The sequence below is a fragment of the Pogonomyrmex barbatus genome, unplaced genomic scaffold (genome assembly GCF_055798465.1).
Source record: "Pogonomyrmex barbatus isolate J1 unplaced genomic scaffold, ASM5579846v1 scaffold3, whole genome shotgun sequence".
In the NCBI taxonomy this organism is placed as follows: Eukaryota; Metazoa; Arthropoda; class Insecta; order Hymenoptera; family Formicidae; genus Pogonomyrmex; species Pogonomyrmex barbatus.
This window is the reverse complement of record NW_028297127.1, coordinates 2,342,479-2,370,165: the sequence shown is the minus strand read 5'-3', so window position 1 is coordinate 2,370,165 and position 27,687 is coordinate 2,342,479. Positions and strand designations below refer to the sequence as shown.

The 27,687-nt window shown below is 45.9% G+C and overlaps 3 protein-coding genes across 3 annotated transcripts; all 3 read left to right on the top strand.

Annotated features, from left to right (window-relative positions):
- The first annotated feature begins 12 nt into the window (after positions 1–12).
- On the top strand, positions 13–11,437 carry LOC148935918 (uncharacterized). Its single transcript, XM_011637592.2, has 2 exons — positions 13–155; positions 5,670–11,437. Exon 2 carries the CDS (start codon positions 5,671–5,673, stop codon positions 6,583–6,585), a length of 915 nt encoding a protein of 304 aa, XP_011635894.2. The 5' UTR covers positions 13–155; position 5,670; the 3' UTR covers positions 6,586–11,437.
- On the top strand, positions 15–19,882 carry LOC105426386 (uncharacterized). Its single transcript, XM_011637593.2, has 4 exons — positions 15–155; positions 12,901–13,084; positions 13,447–13,591; positions 14,214–19,882. Exons 2-4 carry the CDS (start codon positions 12,902–12,904, stop codon positions 14,477–14,479), a joined length of 594 nt encoding a protein of 197 aa, XP_011635895.1. The 5' UTR covers positions 15–155; position 12,901; the 3' UTR covers positions 14,480–19,882.
- A 137-nt stretch (positions 19,883–20,019) lies between these two features.
- On the top strand, positions 20,020–25,856 carry LOC105426385 (uncharacterized). Its single transcript, XM_011637590.2, has 4 exons — positions 20,020–21,253; positions 24,469–24,637; positions 24,725–24,984; positions 25,497–25,856. The coding sequence occupies exons 2-4, from the start codon at positions 24,470–24,472 to the stop codon at positions 25,597–25,599; spliced, it is 531 nt and encodes a 176-aa protein (XP_011635892.2). The 5' UTR covers positions 20,020–21,253; position 24,469; the 3' UTR covers positions 25,600–25,856.
- The last annotated feature ends 1,831 nt before the right edge of the window (positions 25,857–27,687 follow it).

The window sequence follows — 27,687 nt, the reverse complement described above, 5'->3', positions numbered from 1 at the left end:
CCCAGCGACGATCGGCGGTGATTTTCTAATTCAAGGGGGAGGAACGCGTTTCGCCACCGGGAGGGAAGTTCATGGCGTGAGGCGTCATCGGCGCGCGGTGGGACTCGCCCGTTTTCTTCGCGGAGGAGAGAGAGCTGAAGCTCGCCGACAGTCAGGTAACGCTCGTTCAGGAGCTTTTCGCTTTGATCGGCTCGTTCAGGAGCTTTTCGCTTTGATCGGCTCGCGAGGAGATCTTCCGTCTCACCACTGCCGCCTATCCGCAGTAGCAAAGTTTTCTTTTCCCTTTCTCTCCTTTCGTTTCTATTTATTTTCATTATTCAACGTGCGTGGAGAGACGCGTCCTTTCCTCGCACATCCGTGTATTTTTGTATGTATACGATGCGTCGAGCGCGCGAGGGAGGCGTAATAACATCGAGGGTGGCGTATCTCGGCAAAGTTCTCCCCAAAACATAACTCGAGCGAAAACTCGCGCGCGATCCTGCGTACGATGTACAACCCGTCGCTTCCGCGTCTCGGAATCCATCCGCGAAAATTCTATTCCGAGAGAGGATATAGGCGCGGACGCGGTGCCGCCGCAGTCGCGTAACCGCAGCCGCGGTATTTTAGTCTCCGTATGGCGTAGCCGTACGCCAACGTATGTAGCTGCGCCCGTGTTTCAGCGGCACGCAATTCCTCTTTCGCGCTCCTCCACCGCGGTCGATCTTCCCCATCCCGTGTGTATGGCGTTCTCTCCCTTTTTTTTTTCTTCCTTCCCTCGCGTTTTCGCGATATTTATAGAGGTGCACGCGCCGCGTTCGCGGCGGCGAACGATTTACCGAACGATTTCCGTACGTACGTACATACGTGTACGTATAGACATTCGAGAGGATTCTCCCGTGAATTTCATCGCTTTACGTCCGGTCTCCTTTCGCCCTTAATCGTCATTTAGCGTCTCGCTCGCTCCGGCAACATAGTTTATCATCGATCGCGCGCGGACGGCCGCACACCGCTTCGCCCGGCGTTCACTACGTTGGAGATGTGTTCGTGTTTCTCTCTGGCAACAGGTTACTTGTGCGACATCACGGGCAAAACGGGGAAACGATCCGATGACCGAGTTTATTTCTCGGATCGGGACGCGATGTGTGCGCGACGCGCGTCGCGGCACGGCGCCGGGAGATCCGCGTCCGGCGGACCGATATCGCATCGGGGAGGGGGGGGGATGTAATAATTAATTGCCGATGAATGCCGAACGCGCGATGTAGATAATACTGACGTATAGACGTGTGATCCTGGCGGGATCTCGGCCGCAAACGTTTATTTTCGCATCGTTATTAAAGGAAGGCGCGCGTCCCCCTTGCCTTTTTCAGGGCGGCCGAGGGATGCAGGCGCGCATCACGGGGGGAGATCTTCTATTGGCAGATGGCCTGTTTTTTAATGGCCAAGAAAAATACAACCCTCCTCCCGAACGCACGGATTAAAAGCACGGTGGATTTTCCGATGAGAGCACGCGACGAGAGAGAGAGGAAGCGAGAGAGAGAGAGAGAGAGAGAGAGAGAGAAAGAAAGAGAGAGAGAGAGAGAGAGAGCGATCAGCGCTTTCCTCGTGCAAACGTAAACACGGATCGGTCGATGACTGCGAAATGGGTCGTCGCGCCAGGCCACCGACGGGATCGGCCAGGAGATTGAGATTCCGTGGTTCCTCCGGCGAGACGATCCAACGACGCGACGCGCATCGGTGAGCTTGCGTCACGTTTTTCGAGAAATTCGACCGATGTCCGGCGTTCGCGGAAAGCGTAATAATCCATTTTGGCAAGGCCGCCGCGCGCGCGGCCGACCCGCTGGCTCCGCTGAATCACGACGTCGCGCGATTCTCGCGGATGTAAACGAAGTCGGCGAGCGATGAGTCGCTCGCACGGCGTGTCTCGCGTGCGCTCTCCCGTTTGCATTACGCATAAATCCGACCGCGACGAGCTTCGCTTCGGTGCCCGGCGAGACGAGTGCCAAGCTCGCGGTTTGGCGACGCGCCAGCAATTTCGGGACGCGAATGGGCGTTGCGATAATTTCGCGAAATGGCAAGCTCGCTAGCTGCTAGCTGCTAGGCGGACGGAATGACGAAAACGACAAACGCGAGAACATGGGAAAATCAACTTCTCGAGTCGCAAAAATGACGACGCTCTCTTTTGTTTTTTCCCTTTTTTCTCTCTCCCGAAAGCGGAGTCGCGGCGAGGAGAGGCGGGTTTGCTAAACGTCAGATCGATCCCTCAGACGAGAACGGATGTTAACGGATAGCGAACGTAAAGTGCGTAATTAGAACGGGGAGTGTTGGTCACGAAGCCATCAGGCGGAACAACCCGGGGGGGGCGAAGGGTCTCGGGGAATTGGCGGGGAAAGCTGTCACCTTCCCATTAATTTAATATCCTGGCTTCATCCGCGTGTCCGCGGCTCGGATAACGCCGGAGAGCACTCCGCCTCCTCGAAGCTTCTCCCTTCCTCTCCTTTCAGCCCTTCCGTAACTTGAAGCAGAACGCTTAATTCGCCACTTAACCGGCGTGCCAGTCTCACCGTTTACTCTTCTCTCAACTTCGCGTCGATATATTTATACTACTCGTGCCTATATCACGCTTCGCTCGACTCACGGTTATTTCACAGAGCCTCACCACCCCCGCATAATGATAAATACATTTTTCTTCTATGTGTTTTTCTCCTCCTCCCTTCCCTACCTCTCTTTTCCCGCTTTTCCTTCCCCCTTATTTTTTTTTCCTCCTACATGTACGTGTCCTTTTCTCCACCGGCGTTTTCCCCCGTCTTGCATTTGCGTACCGCGCAAAAAGGAAAAAAAAGAGACTGGTCGATTCATCGTGAGGAAGACGACGGGAAGGTCGCGGGAAATTAGCCTCGCCTTAATTTTCACTCTTTTTCCGGCGAGAGAGAGAAAGGGGGAGAGGGAGGGAGAGAGGAGAGGATGGGTTAGGAGGAGGGTGACGGTGATGATGACGGTGATGATGACGGTGTGCGAGGCATGCTTCTCGTGGCGTGGGCACTCACTCTCTCTCTCTCTCTCTCTCTCTCTCTCTCTCTCTCTCTCTCTCTCTCTCTCTCACTCACTCTCTCAATCTTGCAGCACACATGCGTGGCTCACACGGTGTACATAGCGCGCACCGCCGCTATCTCGTGTCCTCGTGTGTACTTCGCGTTTGCGTTCTGCAAGGGGTATGGGGGATGGTTTTATTGATCGTGGGGCAGGAAACGCTTTCGCGGCGCCGCGCATTGTGATTGTAAAACGAAGAAGCATCCGCGGAGTCACTCTTGAGATTTTTCTCGAGATACGGAAACAGACGGTATCGGGAGAAGGAGCGGGGTGGGAGAAAGGGGCATGGGCCTCTCCTGCACGGGCCGACGCCGATTGACATCCACAGCCCCCACAGGGTCGTCGATATCGATCCACAAGTTGGCATTTTCATAATGCGCCTAAATTACCGCGCGTCGTGATCCCCCATGTGCACCCCCGACGCGTTTTTTGTGCAGAAAATGCAAAGGCGAAGGAGATAGATTTGCGCGCGCGACTCGCATTTTCTTGGCGTCGCGAACGGCGAACGACCGTCTCGTAAAGCGACGGGAAGTAACCGGGAGCTCCTTCGAGACGTGGAAAAAGCCGTGCATTTTTATCCTGGCGATTCCTTCCCGTCTTGTATCCTCGCCTTGTATCCTCGTGCGTCTTGCGAGTCGGGGCGCAAAGGGCACGGCAGGGCGTCGCGCCGCCGTCCTACAAAGAGTCTAATTACTGCCGTGCGACATGCCCTTTTGCGAGGAACGCGTCTCATTACGCGTATAAATAAAGCACGCATTACGACACGTAGACGTAGGCATTTATTCGTGACACACGCCTCTCGCATGCACCTTTTTTTTTACGCGTGAGATAGCGGAGACTACTCGGAGAGGAGAGAAAGAAAAAAGGGATAACGCGAGCGAAACGGCTGTTCGAAGTATCGGATTACGAAGTACTGAAATCCTCTCTGAAGTACCATTCGAGATACAATACGAAGTTCTTGCCCCCGCACACGTAAAAGTTTTCCATCGGATTTCCACCGATCATGTTCACATCTCTATCGATGACTTTGTCGCTTCTCTTCTTCTTCTGATTCCCGCGAGGAACGCTCAACTTTCTGCGTTATACTTCTGCCTATGATCGTGAAAATTCGAAGGGGACGAAAGCCAAGTCTGACATCGTAGATATCATATCACGAAAAGTATCTTTGCTATTTCTCTTTTTTTTTTTTTTTTTTTTTTTTTTTTTTTTTTTTTTTTTTTTATAAAGTTATGAATCAAGGAAGAACATGCTCTGCTGTTTCTTTATATTTTTTTTATAAATTTATGAACATATCAAGAGAGAAAATATAACATTTTACAAAGTTGCTTTCGTCAAATGGAGTGTTTTTATTTTATGGATTGTACACCCGCGATGTCCATCTACTACAACTCGGCTATGGAGATTAAATAATCATCTTACGCTTCGGAATAGGAATAACTGCGAAATTGCTTTTTCCTCGCTAAATGATTCGTTTCACATATGAATTATGTATGCATCCACATCTCTCATGGCGATGAAGTCATTCTTTAAAATAGTTCGTTAAAATAAGAGAGCGTAACTTTCGCCGACCTCCCGGGAAGCGAGAGAAATACGGAGAAAGAGAGAAGAAGAGAGAGAACAGTTACAATGCAAATAGCTGCAAAATGTACAACGGACTATTTACTACTTACAAGCTGTAATATTATTGGATATGTTTATATGAATGAATTTACGTCATGCACGGCGTGCAAATGGTTGCGCGCTCTTTCGGACCGAGACGGAGAGGACAGAAGTGATACGCACATAAACGAGAGAGGGTCAGTCGGCGGCTCTCGAAAGAAAAAAAAAAACAAGAACAAAAAAAAAAAAGAAAACGAGACACGCGCGTCGACCAGAGAAGATCCTTTCGCAGAGGGGCGAGAAACTGCGCGCGTCCGTCGCCGCCGGTCGCTTTGACAGGCGCGATTCCATCGCAGTGCATCCTGTAAAACCCTGTAAATAGATTCCTGTAGGCCTTTTAGATGAATAGAGGTAGTGAATTAGTCAGCGCTGAGATAGAAACGCAGACAGAATTTTTGCTGAAAATAGAGCAAAACGGGGGCTGCCGAGAGAGAGAGAGAGAGAGAGAGAGAGAGAGCTAAATGAGAATGCGTAGAGGCGCAGCTTGTGAGACCCCCAAGCGCGAACTTTCCTTTTCCCGTTCGCCATGCCGGTAGTAGTTGTCGAGATTTTGATTAGTTTCCATAATATACGCGCGATTCAATTATTACATCACATTGCTCGCTCGGGAGCAGGCATGTAGATCGCTTTATCGACATCTCGCGCGCTCTTCGCAGTAACGTAATTTCAACGGAATGGAATTGACCTGACATTTTCTTTCTACGTCGCGAGATCACGGCGCTTTGCCAGCTTCGAGCGTGGGCATAAGTTTTTCGTTCGTACATCAGAGAAAAAAAGAAAGAGACGAGTAGACGAGAGAGAAGAGAGAAGAGAAAGGAGAAAAAGAGATGATTTCGCGACGCGATTAGAAAAACGTGAGACGTAGGCGCGCGAGGAAATAGAAATTCGCTGCGGACTGTAGAGGGAATTGACTGAGCCAAAGGGTTGTCTTTCCGGTGTTGCAGGATGCACGCGGTTGGATTGCACTCGGCGCTGGCCATCAAGCGTCAGCGAATGCGCCGGGACGAGCAGCGTCGCGCGCGCGAGCGTCGTTATAGCGCGCAATCGGGCGAAAGCGGCCTGACGTCGCCTAGGGCCTCGACCGGATCGCTGGACCATCACGGCAGGCATCGCAAAGGCACGCATGGCGGGGCGCGCGTCGCCGGCCAGGGTGTGCTGGACACGAAGGTGGTCACCTCGATCGGGATGCTGCACATCGGCGTGGTGTTCCTGGTCCTGGGCGCCTTCCTGCTGATGAGCGGCCTGCTGCCGGGCGATCTCACCCACTGGGGCACGAAGGCAACTGGCGGCTGGTGGAACGAGCTGGTTGCGGTCGGTCTGTTCGCGATCCTCGTCGGCATCTTCCTGATCGTCCTGAATCGCGTGATCGCGAAGAAGGAGGAGGACGACCTCGAGGAGTACGTTCAGCGGCAGCTCACCAGATCCCGGTCCGGGCACCGATTGGAGCGTGACGTGGAGACCGGCGGGCTGACCACCCGTCACGCCAGACGGGCGAAGCAGATGAAGCAGGTGTCGTCGGACACCTGCCTCGAGATCAAGGACAACGGCAAGATCGATGACGGCGGCGGCGGCGGCGGCGGCGGCGGCGGCGGCGGCTCGCCGCCATGCAGCCCGCCGCCGGCATACACGCCGCAGATCGCAGTCAACAGCGACAATCAGTCGGCGGTCCAGACGGCGCTGTACCTGGAGCAGATCACCGAGGAGGAGATCATCAGCGACCGCGTCGAGACCTCGACCACCAACAGCCTCAGCCCGGGCTCGCCCAGCGAGACCCGGGAGCTGTTGCAGAACGCGCGATACTCGAAGCAGAACGGGAATCCGCAGCAGGTTCACCGGCCGCTCTACATCTCCAAAATCTAAACGGTAGAACCGAGGGAGGAGGGGGGAGGGGAAGAGGAGAAGGATGAGACGCGATGATATGTGGATAACGCACACAGAAGAGAAGGCAAAAGCGCGCGAGAGAGTCCATTTTTCAGCCAGAAAAATTCTTCGCATCTTCCGACCGCGGTATTTTTAGGAGTGAATTTCCGCAAAATCGACGCCGGAATGTCACGTACGAAGGGATTGCGCTGATATCCGCGATGATGAAATCGCGAGGAGGAAACGCGACGCGAAGAGGAACGCGAAGGCGAGGCGAAACGACGTCGTCCGGAATCTATGAGACACGCGAAAGGAAGGCGAAATCCCCTCGTGGATTAAGCGACGACTTTTCCACGACGTAACGCTTTCCGTATTCCCGAAAGGGGCTGAAAAGGGCGCAGTCGTTTCGCGTCGCTCGAACGAAGTTTCCCCCGGAGGAGAAGGGAATTGAGGGAAGCTTGGAAAGCGAAACATTCGATAATCATAACACATAATCATAAACACACACGTATAACACGTTCGATGGACAAGGAAGAAATCGAATCAAGGACCAAGAACACTACCCGTGGAGATTATATCGTAGAAAGAGGCACAACTTTACGAAACGACTTTGCTGTTAAAACGCATTCTATATACATATATAAATACATATATATATATATATATACATACTTGGAAATATTCGATATAAATAATTTGTTGGAAATAATCGTTTATACTTAAAAAAAAAAAATCTATTAGGCGTATAAATAACGGCGCGTACTACGATAATTCTCTGTGCACTTTTCACTTATCCTTGCATTAGTTCGATCCTCTCGTCCCCTAGTTGTTTCTAAACATCTAAATTAAATTTAATCTCTCTGTGAAAATGCGCTGTGCGATCGTTATTTCCTTTCTTTGATCACTAATCACGTACGTTCCAAGTGGCTGATCTTATTAAGAAGTTACGAAAGTTATTATATTGTTATACTAAATATCGTCAGGCATACAGCTGTACGTCGGAAATGAGGGGAGCCATTCGCGCGCGATGCGAACCGAAGATGAGATCTTTGGGTGATCGGGGATGATCGTAACGTTTTCCGACTGTACGAAATTCCGAAGTTTGATTTCGGCATATATATACGTGTATATTATAGCGCGCTGATATTCTCTAACTTTCGAAAATATATATCGATTGATATGTACGGCGAATTCCAAGCCAGGTGCGCCAAGAAGAATTGTGCAACTATTCGTCCAGCGACTGTTGGCGTCGACAGTATTGTTAAGCTAGTCGATAATTTGTAATATGCTATATTCCTTTTTATAATATATTAAGCATTTATTTACACGTAAAAAAAAAAAAAAAAACACACGTACTAGTTTTAATCGGCGAGGTCCTCAGGAGCGAACGATGTCGCGCGCAATTCCCTTCTAATTGCACGAGTGTGCGTATGTATGTATGTGTGCGCGTGCGTGCGTGCGTGTGTGTGTGTGTGTGTGTATGTGTGTACGTTCGATTCCACTTGAACCAGCGAACGTAATTACGCGCGATGGAGTACGCGCGGTCGCATTCGTTCGTTCGTTCGTTCGTTCGTTCGTTCGTTCGTTCGTTCGTTCCCGGATGTCTTCAAAATGAAATATCGCTATGCTCGGGCGCTACTATTCTGTGATCCTAAGAAGAGATGTTACGTCGTCTTGACGCATTTTACTCATCAGCGAATGAAATCGCATTTATCGAAAACGTTCTTTCGAACGGTATCTCGGTGTGTGCTCTGTATATATTATATATACTATCATACACACGCCCACGCAACGCATGCCGCGTGGTTATACGTTTTTAACGCCGCCGCGGGGTGCTCTTCTTAACGGAGCTTCCGTTACACATATATATATATATATTTAATTGTACGTAATTACGATTTTTTATGCATTTTGCAAAAATTTAAAGATGCGCGAGGGAGAGTGCGAAACAGAACGTAAGAGAAAACGAAAGGGAAAGAGAGAAATGAGGAAGATTGTAGCGAAAGGGATATATGTAGAAAGAGAGAGACCACGAGGGGCTGCAGGTGCGAATAGAAAGGGCGAAATTCATTACGATTAAATCGTGGCCGGTTGAGGTGTCAGACGAATTGAAAGTCGAGTCTTCAAAGAAAAAAAATTCAACCGAGGTCTTGCTGGGAAAAGAGAGATTATTCAGAAAACGAGGGCTAGAAGAGGGCTAAAAGACCGTCCTCGATCAGATACTCTGAATCTCGCGTGCAGAATTTTCAGAAGCATCCCTTAAACCGGCTTCGAATTAAACGTCGTGCAAAAGTGCCTTTGGTTGTGCACTCGGTATTCTTTCGGTATTAATCTCGTCGAGTACGAGTATCCCGTCTGATTCCTTTTCCCTTCACCCTTGTCCTTTCCCATTTCATCTACCCTTCTGCCCGTTGTGCCTGTTGTGTGTGAACGACTCGTACACGCGCGCGAACGATAGATGAACGTTTCCCCCCTCCCTCCTCTCCCGGGGAGGGGGGATATATCGACTAAGTTGTTTCCCCTTGAATCTCTGTGATCGCGAGTACTTTTGTCGAAAAAGTATGGCTTTCCGTTGCTCGATCTCCGTTCCGTTTTGTTCGTTCGTTCTTTCTCGACTATGAAAGGCTGAAAAATCGCGAAACTAATCTTACTTATATATATATACGTGCATATATATATTATATATAGTACGTAAGTCTCTCTCGCAAATTAAAATCTAAGAGTATACATCTTCTTAAAGCTAGGACTTACTCGTGTACTATCTCGAATTGTAATTTCATTGTTCACCGTGGATAGAGATTCTACGAAGCACGTAGCGTCCCTTTCGCGCCCCCCCCCTCGTCGCGCCGAAGGGAGGCGTCCGCTTCGGATACAGGAACGTCCTCGAATAAGTGGTACAATTTCATCATGTTACTTTACGTATGTAGCGTCGCGTGCGCGCGTAATCGCGCGCGCCTACCCGGCCGCGAAACTTTTAATATTTAAACGGGTGCATGTGTGAGCCGTAAACCATCGATCCCGATTTACGTAGCGGAGCTCATCTTCGGGGGAAGACAAGTCCGCCTATAGAGTTAACGCGTCTGTTGCCGCGCAGTTATTTATTTCGCGCCGGGCCACCCTTCCAGAGTCCTAGGGACTAGATTCCTTTTGGGTGTTCAACTTTTCATTCGCCTAGATTTTTCATTCGGCTCGCACAGGATGTTTCACTTGGGGATTATTTTTCAGCTATCAGATCCCTCGATCGGAAGTCGACCTTCCCCATCCCTTTCACATTTCCTTCTCAGTCTTCTCTCTCTCTCTCTCTCTCTCTCTCTCCCCCCTTTGGCATTTCCTCGGAAAATATCGAGAGAGAAAGATCATTTGTCATGGCTTTCCGACCTACAGTATTATGCAATCTCTGTAACTAAACGTCGATTTAGAATTCTATTAAACTTCACCTAAGAGTGTAGTCTCGTTGTAGATCGATTTGACTTCCGGAACTCCGGTTCGCTGAAGGGAAACTTTTTCGCTGAGGGTAACTCGAGAATCGGTATTCTCTCGACATTCCCTGAATCGCTGAGAGAAATTTCAAATTGATCGAAGAGCTTGAGAGAAATAATAGAGCGAGAAGGGAGGGAGAGAAAGGTGGGACACCGTGTGTGTGCGTGCATGCGTGTATACGTGTGTGTGTGTGTGTGTGTGTGTGTGTGTGTGTGTGTGTGTGTGTGTGTGTGTGTGTGTGTGTGTGTGTGTGTGTGCGCGCGTGTGTGCGTGCGTGTGCGTGTGCGTGTGCGTGCGTGCGTGCGTGCGTGCGTGCGTGCGCGCACGTAGTATCGTAGTATCGCGCGTAAATACAAATGTAATTTTAATTGTCGCGGATTGAATTGTCGTTGCGTTTAATCGTTACTTTTGCAAAGCGATTTTCTCGGAACTGTTCAAAACACGACGATAGAAATCTCTCTCTCTCCGTCGCGTCGCTGCATACGATCCTGCTCTTTAGCCGTAGCTAAAACGACAACGGAGAATTGCCGTTTTCTTGCTTCCATAAGCGAAGCGTGGGCGTCCCGACGATGAAAGTATCGCTAGAAATATGGCACAAACGAAAAAAGAAAAAATAAAATGCTCACTTTGCGAATGTAAAATTTACCGGATCTCGATGAATCTTTTTCTTCACATCGCAGCACTAAATCTAAATTCCTGGCGAGACCTGTAAACGCGATTGGGAGCAAAAAGTGTGTGTGTGTGTGTGTGTGTGTGTGTGTGTGTGTGTATATGTGTGTAGAGAAAGTGATATACACGTTTCTGCTTCTGTTCTGATTCGCTACATTCTTGACGTTATAAACGTTGGACTGATACGATAGTAATCGAGCAAGCGTACGATAGCGAGAGCGATGATGAACGTATCCGTTCGGAATGATTTAAGGATATTACTATGTTTACCGCGGAATTTACTGCGACGTGCAGGGATACGTTTTCACGGAGGGATCGGAATTATAGGGGATAGACTGGAGGGACTGGATATGCGATATCGCGGCCACCGTTTATGTCGTATCCCCTTACCGAAGAATCGATGCCGCTGTCCCCCACATCCCCTAGGTTCCCGCCCGCCCGTCCGGGGAAACGTATAATTCGCGATGGAAGAAGAAGAAGAAGAAGTCACGAAGATCGTCGCACGTTGCAGCAAAACTACTATTTATTACCTATAAAAAGCGCGCAATTACTGCATCGCTACACTTTGCGATTACTACGGTAGTTATTTTAAAATAGAAGTTAAAAGCTTTCTTATTGCGATTTCTCTATTGTACCACTTATATACAACTTGAACTTGCACGATTTTTCGAGAATAAATATTTATGAAACGCTCCATTCTTAACGAATGATTGTTCTTCTACGTTCTCCGTCCCGTAATCACCCCGCCACCGATTCCGCCCCGAGTCGAGTCGTATTCACGGACGTTTTTAATTTGTTCATTTATTACCAAGCGCCGCGCTCGGCATTGTTAAGTCTGAGACGAACGCGAGCTGACAAAACCACGTTGAATCACGTGGTTTCCGACCAATCTGAGCACCGAGATTAATTTCGAGATGCTGAATTGCCAGAGTGATTTTCGAGATGAACGAGCAAACGAAGAGCTGCCTTAGAACGTCTTCGATTTACAAAGGCGAACGCAGCTATTGTTCTCCTCGTCTCTCCCAGAGTTTCTCTGTCGCGCGTTTCAGTTATCTCGTGTATCGTCGACATTTCGAATTCGAGAGGAAAAGGAAAATATTTGTCGTATCGATTAATTATCGGAGTTTTATGTCGTTAAGGAGATGGATGGGCATTAATGAGACCAAGCGGATCACAGAGTTGTCCAGACTCTCTTTGTCCGTTCCCTTTTTTTCTTCATTTTCTATCCTCGGCCTCCTGGAACTTTGCTGCATCGACTGCGGGCTGGAGGGTGGATGCAATGACGTATCGACCGGCCCGAGGTCAACCGAGGTCACCAAAGTTCATAGCGCGCGTTTGGCGCAAAAGTAACCGGTCAGTTCGTACTGTTCGCGGAACGTCGCCGAAAAGCGGGGTTTGTTCTCTCTATCTCTCATAATATTCATTTTTTGAATTATTAAGAGATATCGATGCTCATCGTCAACACGCGTAACTTGCCGCTCTCGACGCCACCGAGACTCGGAGATATTCCGGCGAAACGCGAGATTGTCCAGATAGCGCCGAGACGACGACGTAAGATAAAAATAAAGAATAAAAATATGAGCGAATATCGATAAATAGAGCGACACTGTTATTACTTACGATTACTTTTCCCAAAGGATATCCTCGCAAAAGAAATAAGATTAATGACGTTCTCAACATTTTGTTGCTCAAGGACCATTTCGGTATCGCATTTGGAAATTTTACACAGCAAATTTTACTCGCAAGTCTTGTCGGAGCAATTTTTTTACAAAGTGAAAGGACATTGCGCGTATTCTTAGTAGAATATATCTCTTTTATCTGCACTTTGATATTTATTGGAGCGACAAGTTTCTACCTCGTTTTAAAGCCCTTTTCAGTCACCGTGCAGTTCGCGAGAAAGAGAGAGATTATACAAATAATACGTATTTTTAACCGTATGAAATAACAAACACGCTCGAACGTGCTTTGTAATTCTAGTAAAATCGAAAAACCAATCTACGTTCGACTCGCGCAATTAAAACGTTATTTCATCAATAAATACCGTGTCAATTAATTACAGTTAAATCGTGTTTACCGAATTCGGTAATGTGATTGCTATGTGATATTTCTCTCTCACCTACGTTGAACGATACAGATAAAAAAGTATTTGACTTTTTGTTTGATCAGGATGATTGGTGCTATGCCAGCGGTGGCCGTCCGTCACGAGCGTAGAAGGCAAGAAAAAAGGCTGAAGCGGCCGAGTCAGCTCTATTTGGGAGGGCAATGGTTGCCACCCCTCCAGGGCTCGCCACCCACCCCCAGTCCGCACAACAATTTGGAGCCCTTGCCCGAGCTCTACTTATGTGGCAAGGTAACGTAAAGTTAATCGCAATAGTGCCGATCGAGAAGTCAACGTTCAGGGAACTAATTGACGTCTAGCAGTTAAAGTCTCCTAACGTCGTTTGCAAACAACAAATGACAGAAGTTGCGAGTTGAGAAACTATCAAAAATGAATTTACACAGTTAACGTTGATTTTTCTTTTTTTTACGATAAAATAATTAGATTTAGAAAGTGATGATGTGTAATTTAACTTTGATCCAAAAACTTAAGTAAGTTTAAGTTAAGTTTAAGTTAAGTTAGAGTTAAGTAAACGTATATGATTTGAGGAATTAAATCCACGTACAAGGTGACGAAAATAAACGGTGTTTAACGAGGATCATTGCCCATTGTAGATATCCGGGCTGCACGCCGTGGTGGTGTGTCTGTTGTTGGGCGCGGTGGTGCTCGTGGTCGGTCTCGTTCAACTCGTCCCGGGTGCAACGACCACCAACCACAGGTTGGCGTTACTCGTGGCAGGCGCTGCCCTACTTATACTGGGTGAGACTCCTTAGATATCCGGAGGAAAAAAAAAAAATCTCCTTTTACGTCGCGTTAGTCTTTATCTTGATGTTGTGCTCCATAAGGCACGGCCTTTCGGAACGAGCGAGAAACTTTAGCGACATTACAGACACATTCTACGTCGTGGACTGAGGGAATTGAATACTACGTTCTCTAATGATTCTGTCGATTCTGTCAATTCTACTTCCGGCTCGCCAGATTACTTTCGAAGCGCGATCACTTTCGCAAATAATGATTTGATAATTATATTTATTATATATAAATTGATCGTGATAATAAATTCGAGTAAAAAAAAAAAAAAAGAATTAAATCAAGCGGCGTAAATTTATTTAAAGAGGGGTCGAAAAATGAATTTAGAGTTCTTCAACAAATCCCGCGGATTCCTCAATTCCTGGCTTAATTTCCCCTTTGAAAAATAATCGGGGCGCGCATTAATAATTATGAACGATTGCGGGGTGTCAAATAAAGGATTACAGGCGCGCTCGATCGATCGGCGCGTCGTTGGTGGGCGCGCGTGCTCGTCTCTGCTCGTTCGTGCTCGACGAAACCGCGACGGTTATGCGTAAACGACAACCGCTAATTATCGCCGTGGTCATTTCAGGTTTCATCCTGGCGGGCGTGAGATGTTACGTGTTACACTGCGTGCCGCTGCCGGTCGAATCGCCGGTCGCGACGCCGATCCCGCCGCCGACGAGCGAGCAGGCGCCCGCCGTACCCAAGGACACCCTGGACCTCCTGGTTGGCCATCAGAGCCAGCCGGAGACCGACGCGCTGATGCAACATCGGGAGCACCACCATCATCACCATCATCACAATAACCACAAGAAGAAACGTAGTTCTCAGGGCTCGCATTCCGAAGAGGCCTAAAAGCACAAACGAACGAAGAGGGGAACGGGCGTGCGAAAGGTCGGGGGAGGGGGTGCGGAGGGGAAAGCGAGAGGGATCTCGCTCGGCGATCGCGCGAAAGTCAAGTCCGGCGAGAGGGTCATCCTCGTGCGGAATTCTCAACTCGAGCGAGAGAGGCCGATGGGGAGGAAGGCTGGGTGAACTTTTTTTTTTTTTTTTTTTTTTTTTAGGGGAAGGAAGGATACATCGCCATTCTTTCGTAATATCTTGAAGTATACGCGGAATCTCCCAGAACGTGGCGCGTCTTCCGCGAGCGGGGGTGAAATCACACTCGAGATAGAAAGCGAATCCACGCTGGCATGGACGATCCGTTATCGAGCTGCGAGCGGTGAATTATTATTATTATTATTATTAGGCGCGTAGAAATGAACAATCTCGGATCTGGCGATCGAGAGGAAGCGCCGACGTCTGGGACATTCTGCGTATATCCTGTACATATGCCAATGTGTATAGATATGAGGATACAGTGATTTTCTATCGCGTCTAAGAAAAAAAAAAAAATCGCAGGATATGTTTCTTCTCGTAACAAAAGATAGCAGATTGTTTTATTTGTCTGAGATTTAGCGAGGGGTTTATACTACCGGAACGAGTCTATGAAAAATTTCGACTTTTGACTATTCTATTTGTAGCAAGGGAAACTCCCGATCGAGTTGAAATATTCGGCGAGATCCTAGTTGCGTACATTGGTATCTATATATATATATATATATAATATACGACAACACTAACTAATTTACGTTGCAAATGTATATGTCGAGGCAAGTGCACTTTTCTACCTGATGTATCGAGGATTCGATATATCTAACGACATTCTTTCGTCACAAGACTTTTTAGTGGAGAGATTTTCGTAGAGAAAGACGTTTCAGTCCATCGATTGGTACGGAGCGGTCCGTTATTGATCGTCCAACCGGGAAAAGATGGCGAGATGCTGCGTAAAAAAGGGCAGCAGTTAAAAATAATAAGAAACAAAGACAAATTTTTTTTTTATTTTCTTTTTACATTTTTTCGAAGAGAGCTAAAAATTTACATGAATTCACAAGAGAAAATCGGCGTTGCTGATTCTCCAATTTTCTAATCCAGTTAGATTACAGAAGCTTCATATGGGACTCCGCTTCGTACTTTCATAAATCTTTTTTTTTTTTTTATGTAGAATTATCCTCTTCCCGAGTCAAATCGCCGATAACGGACCACTCGGCATACAAATCGTGTTTATTTCACTCGGAAAATGCGGGAAATGGGAGAAACGACGTAGGTATCTACGCGATTGATCTCATACGCGCGTCGCTTTATCTTCGGTATTCCCGACGAGGAACCTCGTAGAGATAACACATTTATATAGAATTCGATAGAAGGGGAGGGGGGGAGGAAGGTCGGAGAGAGGACGAGGAGCACGACCGAGACGGAAAACGACGTAGAGTCCCGATCATAAATGAAGAAACGATAACACGTCGATGTCGATACTTGAGTAATTTAATTAGCGATAAGACTTTTCCAGCACGCTCGCGCACTAATTAGCAAAAAAAAAACCTCGATGTTACTTCTTCCAGAAAGGTCTTAGCGAAATATTTAGGAACGAACGTCACACTCGCGGCTGTCACCTAACAATCTCGCAGAAACACGTCACGAGGTGCGACACAGGAGAAAGGGAACCGCGTCTTTTGCATATATATATATATAATAATATAAACAAAGAGTACACGTACATTATCTTTTTACACTCGATATATATTTATACTTAAGCGAGACATTTAAACAAAAAAGTCTGTGCCTGCGCGGAGAAAGCTTCGTTCGATCGTCGAATTGATCAGATCGTTTCGTGTTCGTTCAACACTCGGTACAAATTCGCACTCGGATTCACATGCGTACATCTCGCTCCTACTACGAGCATACGATTATTCACGTCTGACAAAATACACACAAACACACACACACACACACACACACGCACACACATTCACACTCACGTGCGCATACACATCGTGTGTGATCAGGATTCGGTGCGTTATAAATTTCTCACGAGAATAATTCTCGGCGCGCGGATACACGTTCGTCTATTGGGGTCCACTTAAAGTTATCGCATGAAAAATTTAAAAAAAAATGCGCCGTACTAACAATTGACTAAGATGTTTTACAAAACTGGTATACAATATTAGGACGATCCCGATATCCACGCGCAGCGAGATATCGCGGGATCTCGCGATCGCAATTGCACTCCCTATGTTCTGTCATTCACTTAGCAGTCATCTAGCGAGTAACGGTAGGAGGTGGAAAGAAAACGTGGACACGTAAACATACACACGCATACACACGTAAATGCATACACACATGTGGGTACGATAAATAAAATGTACCGTAAATCTAGCATTAGCGGACAATCGGTCTGTTGCACGCGTGGCAGAGTTTAGTTGACTATCTCTAGATGGATGTTAGCGATCCCATCCCTTAAACACCCAGATTCCAGCTGTAATATATAGCCGGGGATAGTAAGATTAATTAGCCACCGTTACGTAGAGCGCTAACAACCGACACCGATACAATCCTAAGTAAGATAACGCATCTGTCTAGCTGATAAATCCGGCGACGGATATAAATACATAGTGAGACGAAACTGTAAAGTGCGAACTCTGTAAAAGTTTGCGGCAATCGTTCGTGATTAAGCCACGCGACAATTCAACTTTTGTGACAACTTGACTCCCAACACTGCTTTCTTTCGCAGTAATAATAAGGTAACTGTACCTAATGTGGCTCATTAAAATGCAGAAAGTTTTCGCGTCGTTACAAAACGGAGCGATTTTATTTAGCTTAGCACCTCGATAATTCCGAGGTGCGAAGTAAAAATGTCAAAAGTGATTTGGTATAAAATGTATTTAGTATTTACACCGTTTTTAAAAACAGACTCGGTTTATTGATTAACTGGCCTCGAATTTAATCGTGAACTTTTATTAATTATTACACAACACAAAATAATAACTCTTTTAATTAATAAATCGAAAATAGTCTCTTATTAATTTGATAATTTTTTTATTATCGAAAGAGCTTCTTGCCGAACTGAATAAATAAAAATTATCGAACAAATAAAAAAATGCCATGATGTTTTAATTTATAATACTTAGTATTATTAAAATCCTAATAATAATAATTTATAAAATTAAAAAAAGGACTGAAGAAGGAACTGTCAGATTCTAGACCACATCGGGTTCAGCTATTCTATTACGAATTATGTAAACAAACACACACACACACACACACACACACACACACACACACACACATAATTTGTGTCTTTTTTAATCAGCACACTGCCTAATTTTCACACGCCGCTCGGTACGTAATAAAAATCACTATAATTGCTCTCGTAACGAAATTAAGCTTGCGTTGTTACATGAAAAAAGGGTGCACCCCGCTTCCTCCTCGGAGCAAAATGTCGCGCGATACATTGCCTTTTCCATCGGGGTTTATCGTGCCGTGCGAGACGAAGCGGGGAGGTGTACGGAGAGGGAAAGATCAGTCCGCTAACAATTTAAGGATCGCCACACCTAATCACGCATCACTCATCGCATCACTCGTCGCGCGTATCGCTCGTAATACATAACAACATGCTGTTCCCTTTTCTTTTTCTTTTTCTCACCCATAAGTATAAGTTGGCGCGTGTTGTGTAACATGTCCCCCTATTAGACGAAGTACTTAAGAAACGTTAGCGTGTACATAGCGCTTCGTGCAAACTGGCGATAACCGTATCTCGAGAGCTGTATATTTAGCTGTATATTTAGCGCAGGTAGAACGCAGGTTCATATATTCATTTAGAAGAAAGTTCTCTCTCCTCACGGGCGTACGTATATATATATATATATATATATATATATATATATATATATATATATAGACATAGATGCGTAGATATAATATAGTTAAGCCTTCGTTGTTGGTCGTCCCCGTCGATTGTTGCCGGTTCCGTTATTCCTTTCGTTAGAGAGAGCCCCCGGGTGACAGGTGCCAATCACAATAATCGAGAGTGAGAGAGAGAGTGTGTACAAAGAAAAAAAAAAAAGAAACAAAAAAATTAATAAAGAAAAACGGTACTATCGTTGCTTTTGTTACGCGCGCGTAACGGGCGTCGTTGATCGCGTCGTTCCTCGCGCGCGTATCCGCGACATATAGGAAACGAAGTATCAATCCGGAGGTTCAACGTTCGGTTTGTCAAAGGTGAACGAACAACGAGATCTCAACGTGTATTAGGGGAAACGGACGGGATTTATTCGGTTGATTAGCGGAGGTCCGGTAGCGCGTCCTGCCTTGTTTCTCGTCCTTGCGTTTTCACTCGCGAAATTTTCTTCTCTCTTTTCCTTTCCTTCGTTTCTTTGCCGATTTTGCGAAGTGTCATACTTTCTCGAGGGCGAGGGGGTTCCACCCTCGAGTTTCCGGGCGGACGGATTCGGAGGATGAGGGGTCTCCTCAGTGCGAATCGCGCTTTGCGATCTGCGTACACGACTGAAGTCTCGTGACTTGTGTGACACACACAAACGAAGACACACACACACACACACACACACACACACACACACACACAAAAGACTACGTATTATTTTTTTTTTATGTATATGTATGTAATTGTATTATCTTTTATACGCGTATGTTGCGTCATTCTCTTATTTGTATCATCTCATCGCGCGCGAGGGGGTAGCGCTAGCTTAATGGAGAACGCGGCTTCTTGCAGATCTACGATAGCGACAGCAGTTCTATCTCTACACTCGTGATGTGTATATTCGCGCATTATTATCGACGACCAATTATTATGAAGAATGAGAGGAGGCGAGTGCGTGCAAAGGAGGAGGTGCAAAAAAAGTGCTTTTTTCAGAAGACGATCTTTCAGATTTTGTATAAACTTATTATACAATATTATATGTATACACTCTATCTTCCTATATATATATATATATATATATATATATATATATATATATATATATATTATATATAAAATATAAAATATAATTATAATTATACTGTTACACACGCGCAGAGCCATATCTGCAAATCTATGAACGTTCTGTTCGCGTGGCCGAACGGCGATTATGAAAGTTTCACCACACTTTTGCCTGAGTCTCCTGTAGTAGCGAGAGAGCTATCTCTCATCGACAGCGATCGCTCTCGTCATCCACGAACGACTTCGAGGAAGCGGCTTGACGGCGCGCTCTTAACGAACGGAAACGTCGCTATCGAGATCGCGCTACCGCGAGAACCGGGCGATATTAACCATATATGTGATTCTACAATTAAACAAAAAAAAAAAAAACTGTAAGCAAAAGTCAACTCTATCGCTATTTTAACTTTCAGAGTTTAATAAAACGTTTTCACTAACAGCAAGCGGTCTTGTTGTAAATACCATTGTAAACGTATCTGTTTCTAGAGAGATACGGAGAAAATAGTCTTGCTGATAAATCTAAAAATTTGGCTGGATATAGATCTGAAGATAACTTTGTTAGACCATCAAAATTATTATGTAGAATACTTAAACGTGACAGTAATATTGCAAAAATTTGTGATCTTCTAGCAATCAATTTGAATGTCATATATAATAATTTTGAAGGCCCAACAAAATTATTTTCGGCTGTCTATTTGGCCAAATTTTTAGATTTGTCAGCAAAACTGCTCTCTTCGAACTTCCTGGCGCTATTAATGCAGAGAATCAAGCTCTGCAGAATTTGCAGTTTCTCGATAATATCGAAAGTATTTCCATTATTTGGGGCACCGAGAATATCAAGAGAATTAACAAAATAATTTTGCATTTGCTGTTATAACAAAAATTATTTAATAGATATGAAAAACTAGTTAAAATAGATAAATGACTAGGAAGATAAATGACTGTGATATCGCATATGTATTTTGTATCTAATCAATATAAATGACAGAGATAGAAATTTATATCTAAACAATTTGTTAAATTTAGCAAGAAAATCTGCCTGTGGCGCTCAATCAATTAATAATCACTCATATCTTTTTTGCAGTTATAAATTCTACGTACGACAGAAAATTTTCCAGCAAATGCAAAAAGAGCGATATATTTTACTATAATATTTAAAATTCTATCTGAACCAGGGAAATATTGTTTTTGTGTGAAGGATTTAATTGCATCGTATCCAAAGGATTCAAACGGTCGTGGATTTCTCTCGCGATGAATCCCGATTTGATGTGGTCTCAGGGGAGGGACGGAGGGAGATTGCGTGGGAGAAAAAGGAAGGAACGTTTGTTTTGGAAACGTCGGTCACGTCGCCGTAAAATGGACCGACGTGTACACGTGCGCGCGCGCAACGCGCACCAGGTGGTCGTCATTGGTGACGATACTTTTAGCCCTGGTGGGCGGCTGGCTGAGGGGTGGTTTTATCGATCAGGATACGCGAATCTCGAAAGGTTCAGTAGTCGCGGGACCACCACCCCGTTGGAACAGCTTTCGCTAAGCGCCTTCACGTTCGCGACCGCTTCTACGGTGCTCCCGTTTTTTCTCTCCCCTGTCTCTCCCTCTTTTTCTCTTCCTTCTTTTCTGTCTCTCTCTCTCTCTCTCTCTCTCTCTATCTCTCGATCCTCTCCAGACGCCGTTCTCCGGGCCTTCGTTCTCTTTCTTTCTTCGCTCTCTCTTGCGTGAAATATCTCGCGACGGCCGCGACGAAAAGACGACGCGAGCCGAAGAGGAGGTGCCATATTCTCGCGTACGAGCGATCCTGGATTCAGCTGCACGAAGTAAGTGGAAAACACGATGGAAGTGCGGAGAAACGGATTTTATCTCACATGTATAAATATTTCTGGATACCCTGATTTTTTTTTTTTAATCACGTTTAACATCGTAAATTTGACATGGGGATCGACTCTCCGGCGATCTCTCATCACGGGGTTGCACCAAAAGGTAAATACATCACAGACGCTCGTGTAATTATGCTTTAAAATTATTATGCTTAAAATGTGATGCTTTTTTTTTATTTTGTATCAATACGAAATTTCGGGTCGATGTGAGAAAATATTGATATTTAAAAAAAAAAAAAAAAAACATTCGTGTATATGGTTCGCGAATCGCCATTAGTTATCTTTACGTTAGGTTTAAGATGAACAAATGTGGGGCAATCGGAGTTATAGTTATCGTAGATACGTTTCGCCTTTCCTCCTCTTGCGTATAACGTCGCAATCGTGGCGTGTGTAGAGCTAACCCACATTTATTATTTACAAGCAGCGCGGACTCTCAGATTTAGGCGTTACTCTCCTTTTTTTAAGCTTTAGGGGCGAGGTCTCGAAATAGAATCGCCTGGTTCGGCGGTTGAACGCTTATCGGCGAAGCGTGAAATTTCCCCTTGGATGTTAAATGTGCAATGATGACCCATTTATCGATCTTCTGAGATTTTAGTGCAACGTTCTCGACGTTGCTCGCGTTTCGCCTTGACGGCCTTGAGGGGAAGGCGGGGGGGAGAGGAGGGAGGAAAAAAAGAAAACAAAAATACCGAGTCCGATATCCAAGCCCCCGGAGGAGATCGAGGATCCTCCTCCTCTCTCTCCCCCCCCTCCCCCGTTGCGAGATTGGCGCATCTCAAATGGGAGCTGCCGCGGACAGCTCGGTTGTACACATCAACCGGACGCGCTCGAGTGGAATATTTGTCATCTGTCACGTTCGCGACAGTCGACAGATATTGATGTCCATCGGCGCGCGGTGGTTCGGCCTTCCTCTCTCACGACGGAGCGGCGGCGTGTTGCCGGGGCTTATAATGAAATCGCGACGGCGTCCATGTGGCGTGCACGGTAACCTCGATTATCGGAAACTGTTATAGCTATTTTTCTGGAGCGCAGCCAAACGGCGAATATCAACGGCGAAGCAATGCGCGGCCCAAGGTAACGGGCACGGCGAGTCAATGCACGAGGAGTATAGGTCGTTGCCGTAAATTTATGCCCCCCCCCCTCCCCCTCCATCCCCTTCCCTCCTCGTTTTTCGTGGAAGCTCGATCGACGTTTCAGGCCTCCTTTACGATCGCCGGATTGAATATCATCGCGATCGTAAAAATCGTCACGGAGGCGCGTGTCTTTCTTCCTTTACTTTTTTTTTTTTTTGCTCTCTTCGAATTTGCCCGAGATAAAATAGCGTCGCCCAACAGCCCGCGAGTTGGTACCTTCCAGGGGTGAATCACCTCGAGGTAGCGTCGCCCAGCTTCGAGTCGAATCGCGAAGGTGCGTGCGTTTCTTTAATAAGGAAAAGGGGGAAGGAAAGTATGAAGAAGTTCGTGACTGAGGAACTCGCACGCGGAGATTTATTGTCCACAGGATGTCGTCGGATATCCTTTTCCTCCCTCCTCCCCCCCCCTCTCTCCCCCTCACGCTCGCTGTCTCGTATCCTTCAAGATTCTGGCAGGAATCCAGGCTACGAGATAATACTAGTTGCACATTCGCGCACGCCTATAACTCGGCCTACTCTATACCGACGCACGTGGTGGAGCTGCAACCATGACATCGGGGAATCAGGCCACCGTTCCACTTTACGCCTTTCTAAAGCGATAACAGTTGTATATCCGATTATGTTATGCGCGCACCCCCGCGCGCTCCCGCGAAGAAGTCGAAGCTTTTGGCGTTCGACACTTCGCTTTTTTTAATCACGTTAAATCACACGAAACGTCGCACTTCCCCCCGGCAGTTCAATTATCGCAATTTGCACGGGGGGAGGTGCGAGAGGTCGTAGGGGACGTGTTTTTCTGCATATTCTCGCGTTCCTCGTGAACGTAGTCACGCGAGATCGCGACCTAACGCGTCGATCAGGCCTAACGAATTTCTCGGATTACGGAAGAGGGAGAGAGATGGAGAATCTGTCGTACGTTTCTTTTTTTTTCAACGGTGTACACCTGCACCCCCGTGCTGGCTTCGGTTGTTCGATAATCGAGGTACAAAGGCCATCGCCCCCCCCGAGAACGTATCTAGGCCACCGACACCACCACCACGTTTGCCAGTAATCGCCATCGCCGTTGCACATCCGACTACCAAAGCACTTCGCGCTCGCGGGAACGACTACGTAATATTTCCAGCGTTAATCCCTCGATGTGAAGAACCACGTTCGAATTCCCATAAAATTAAAGCTTGAGACTCTACCATGATCGTACAGCTCAGATACAACCAACTGAAATAAAAAAATCAAATATGATGAATTAGGAACAGGAAATTAGTTTTAACATATTGCAAGTCGTGCTTTAATACACACAACCAAAGAATAATTTAATTTTCTGTTCCTTATTCTGTATATCCTTATTCTCTCTATTTCTATGTCTTTCCCCTTATTCGAGTTTATTGCGTCTGATCGTAAGCCCTAATGTTTTTATATACAAAGACTTGCACGTATAATATAATATATTATTAATATATTCGATTCGCGTTCTCTATTTTTTTTATTATTAATATTCACGCATCACAATTGTTGATTAATAGTACTTAACAATATATAACTATATATAATAAACTATAAAATTAAATTACAAATTTATCATGAATTTATATGAGATAAATAAACCATGCTAATACATTCATTAAATTTTATCATTGAAGTAATAATTCATGATATGACACAGTACAATATAATATTTAATATTTATCAATTATAACAGTCATAAGAGATACATGAATATTTACATAGAAAAAACAGTTTTGTTGAAATATTTAAAAATTAAATAAATATTAAAAATAATTTTGTTGGGTCATTGAAGTAATTATGTATGATGTATTCATATTGGTTATAGAATATAAAAAATTTTTGTAATATAATTATGTTTAAGAATATTTCATTTGTATGTAGCCATATTTTTAGATATTTCAACAAAATCATTCTATAAAAATAGAGAAAGCGTATGAACTTCATTATGATATAATTCGATTGTTATATCGAGCATGTCTTCCTCAGCCTCTTATTCTTTTCGTCGTTTGATCTCTTCTTTTAGAATGATCACGGCGTTGCCGGTACCTTCGGTGAAGGTCTTCCACAAGACTTATTACCAGGAGAAGAGCTCGCGGATAGGAAACAGCCAGCCGGGTAGTCCGCTGGCGGAAAGCGAAGCGGTGCTGGCGATGATAGACAAGGAGCCGCCGGAATATTATTTTTGCGGAAAGGTAAGGATTCTCGTGTCGCCTCATCGTTCCCCGCTGGGCTCCATCGTGAAGAGACGTTGTTCAGATAAATATTGAACTACGTTTCAGGTCAATTCGCTGTACGTCGTCGTCGGCTCGCTGCTGCTGGGAGCGGTGGTGCTGGTCGTCGGTCTGGTGCAACTCGCGCCGGGCGCAGAGGCCGCTCAGAACTCGGCGGCGTTGATCCTCGCCGGGAGCTGCCTCCTGATGATAGGGATGATCCTCGCGCCGTTGCGAGCCATCTGCATCAGGAGGCAGAGCGCGGCCCAGAAGGACGGCACCCATCAGCGCAGCGTCACCAGTATAGACATGCTGCTGGCCCAGCACAGGTAACGCGATCAATCAGCGACTCCTTTCTTCGGCTCGTTTCTCTTCTATTTCCAAAATGGCGCAATCATCGACGCGTCGTGTTTGCGAGAATTCAATTTCGCGCATCGCTGACCTGGTACGCAAGAAAAAAAAGTAGAACGATACGTTATTCAAGTACAAAATCGTATTAATTCTAGCGTATTCTATGAACGTTTTTCAAATTTCGCGATGTCGAAAATCGAGTATGAGTTCATGAAAAAAAAAAAAAAAATATGACCGTTTTAAAAACGTGCGATATTTTTTCGAGGACACTATTTACCCCCAACTATTTGCCCGAAAGAAATGCGATTCTTCCACGGAAAAAAATAGTTTTAAATCAAGATTATACATTCTCAGACTAAAATTTTTAAAAAGATTATAATCTTAAGTTCTTGCTCACATAAGAGAATATTTGTCTCGATTCAAGACAAACTTTTTTTTTTCCGTTTGATCTCGCGTGTCCACCACCGCGTTGATCACGTTGTGTCGACAGGGACTTCACGGTCCTGACCCCGGACGAGCTCGAGGACCTCGTCGGCCGGCCGACGTCCAACAATCTGGAGAACAAGCCGCACCGGCAGGGCCACAACACCTAGGTACCGATCGCCTCGAGGAGGGCACCACCGCCCTCCGCGTTGTCGTCGTCCCCGCCGTGCTCGAGCACCACCACACCGCCGTCGTCTGCCGCGTCGCCAGGACCAAGTTCCTCCATTCTGTACACGCATCATTACGATACGCGCGAGCATAGTTTGGTTTAAATCGATGTGCACTCACCGCCGCCGTCATGTTAGCGTAGGGCCTTTGCGCACACGGGCCTCCACACGCATTTTTTCTAACGCGTGCACCGCGCAGCTGGGAGGGAGGGGGGAGGGGGAGGGGGAGGGGGAAGGGAGGGAAACCCGCGCGAGCGGGTGGTCCCTCGAGGGTAGAGGCACGACATACTCGTCGACGTTAAGCAAGGAGATAGACGATGCACGACACGTAGATTTCACCAAAAGCATCCCCGACGGTGATCGGAGAGTCTCCGTCGCCGGGCGTCTCGCCGTCGAGCGAAATGGTTTTTACAGATGTGTAATTAGGAAAATCGCAGAGGCGTCTTTGAGAAACGCGCGTGCTTCGCACTCTACACCGCGATCGTTTTGCGTGCGTCCGTATTTTCGATTTCGAGCCACTGCTGCAAGGATCCGGAAAGTTGTAATCTTCTCGTTACGTTTGCACTGCAGTACGCTTTTTGCAGTTTGATTATTATTATTGTTGTTGAAGTTTTATCAGTGATATGTTTTCGCGTTGCAAAAGGGATTTGTAGTTTAATGATTCTGAAAAAAAAAAAAAAGCGATTCTACTGTAAAAGTTATAACAGCGGGTGTTACTTTCTCAAAGACTAAATTGTGTTCAATTCACGAGTGAATGAGTACCGATGAATATCGAGTAACTCTGTCGCGAATCTTCATAATCTCATAATTTAGATAAAATAACATAAAGTAACATAAGTACATATTATATAGCGTCGTATAACATACATCTATGATAGGACTCGGAAATCTTCGCGATTTGTTCTCAGCGCATTCTCTCAGCGGGAGGAATATAGGGGGGACAAGAAGCGAAATATATAAAATCACGCGCGTAAAAGGAAAGGATCCTCTCGCGAGTCTCGCGCGAATACTTCTTCATAAAATTTTAGCGAGGTGCGCGATATGTATAGCCCCATGCCGATAGGCCGTCTAATGTCAAGATCGTTGCGGAAAGGTAAAATGACACGGCACGCCGGGATGAGTAACGACGAACCTCACGAGCAATGAAACATACCGAGATCGATATAATACATACAGAGCGACATGCAAAAGGTGAAAATCAGCAGTGCATACGTGCGTGCGTGTGCATGTATATGTGTATATGTTTGTCTCTCTGGTGTGTGTGTGTGTGTGTGTGTGTGTGTGTGTGTGTGTGTGTGTGTGTGGTGCGCGCGCGTGCGTTTATGTATGTGTGAATAGTTTGTGAGCGCTTTGTGTGTGTGTGTGTGTGGTGCGCGCGCGCGTTTATGTATGTGTGTATAGTTTGTGAGCGCTTTTGTGTGTGTGTGTGTGTGTGTGTGTGTGTGTGTGTGTGTGTGTGTGTGTGTGTGTGTGTGTGTGTGTGCGCGCCTGACTCATTGGGTTTCCAAGTTCTCGGCAAAAATTTGTGCGCCAGGCGCAATTAGCTCTTACCTTCGGAACTTCGGAGCTTCTAATTACTCGTCCAGGATATGGGACCTTGATTTATAAATTCTCGCCGAAACGAGATCGGCGCGAGGCCACGAGAACATCCAGGAATGCTGATCTCCGCCTTTTGCATGGACCGCCGCGCGGCTATTTATCGATCCATCTCCATCTGATCCATCGTCTCCGACTCGAGGATTTCTGAGGGAGAAGAAATAGGGGGTAAATTTTCTTATTTCGTGACCGCGGAAGCAACGCGGAAATGATCGCCTAATATAGAAATGTAAATCAAAATACCGTAGGAGATTAATGATAAGTGATTCAGATCGCATTTATCCACTTTGTACGCTAAAAAAAAAAAAAAGAGGGTACATCTCGTTTAGGTTTATCTTTACAAGTGTATCCGTAAAGTATTTCGTACCCTTAGACTATTATTACGAGGCAGATTTTTTTAATACACGTATATTTATGAATTTGACCTAAAACGTA

Bases quoted from the DNA above. Each gene is read 5' to 3' on its own strand.
- LOC105426385 (XM_011637590.2), top strand. From the start codon at position 24,470: ATGATCACGGCGTTGCCGGTACCTTCGGTGAAGGTCTTCCACAAGACT. The intron at 24,638-24,724 runs GTAAGGATTCTC...ACTACGTTTCAG, and splicing joins AATATTATTTTTGCGGAAAG to GTCAATTCGCTGTACGTCGT. The intron at 24,985-25,496 runs GTAACGCGATCA...TTGTGTCGACAG, and splicing joins ATGCTGCTGGCCCAGCACAG to GGACTTCACGGTCCTGACCC.
- LOC105426386 (XM_011637593.2), top strand. From the start codon at position 12,902: ATGATTGGTGCTATGCCAGCGGTGGCCGTCCGTCACGAGCGTAGAAGG. The intron at 13,085-13,446 runs GTAACGTAAAGT...TGCCCATTGTAG, and splicing joins AGCTCTACTTATGTGGCAAG to ATATCCGGGCTGCACGCCGT. The intron at 13,592-14,213 runs GTGAGACTCCTT...TGGTCATTTCAG, and splicing joins CGCTGCCCTACTTATACTGG to GTTTCATCCTGGCGGGCGTG.
- LOC148935918 (XM_011637592.2), top strand. From the start codon at position 5,671: ATGCACGCGGTTGGATTGCACTCGGCGCTGGCCATCAAGCGTCAGCGA.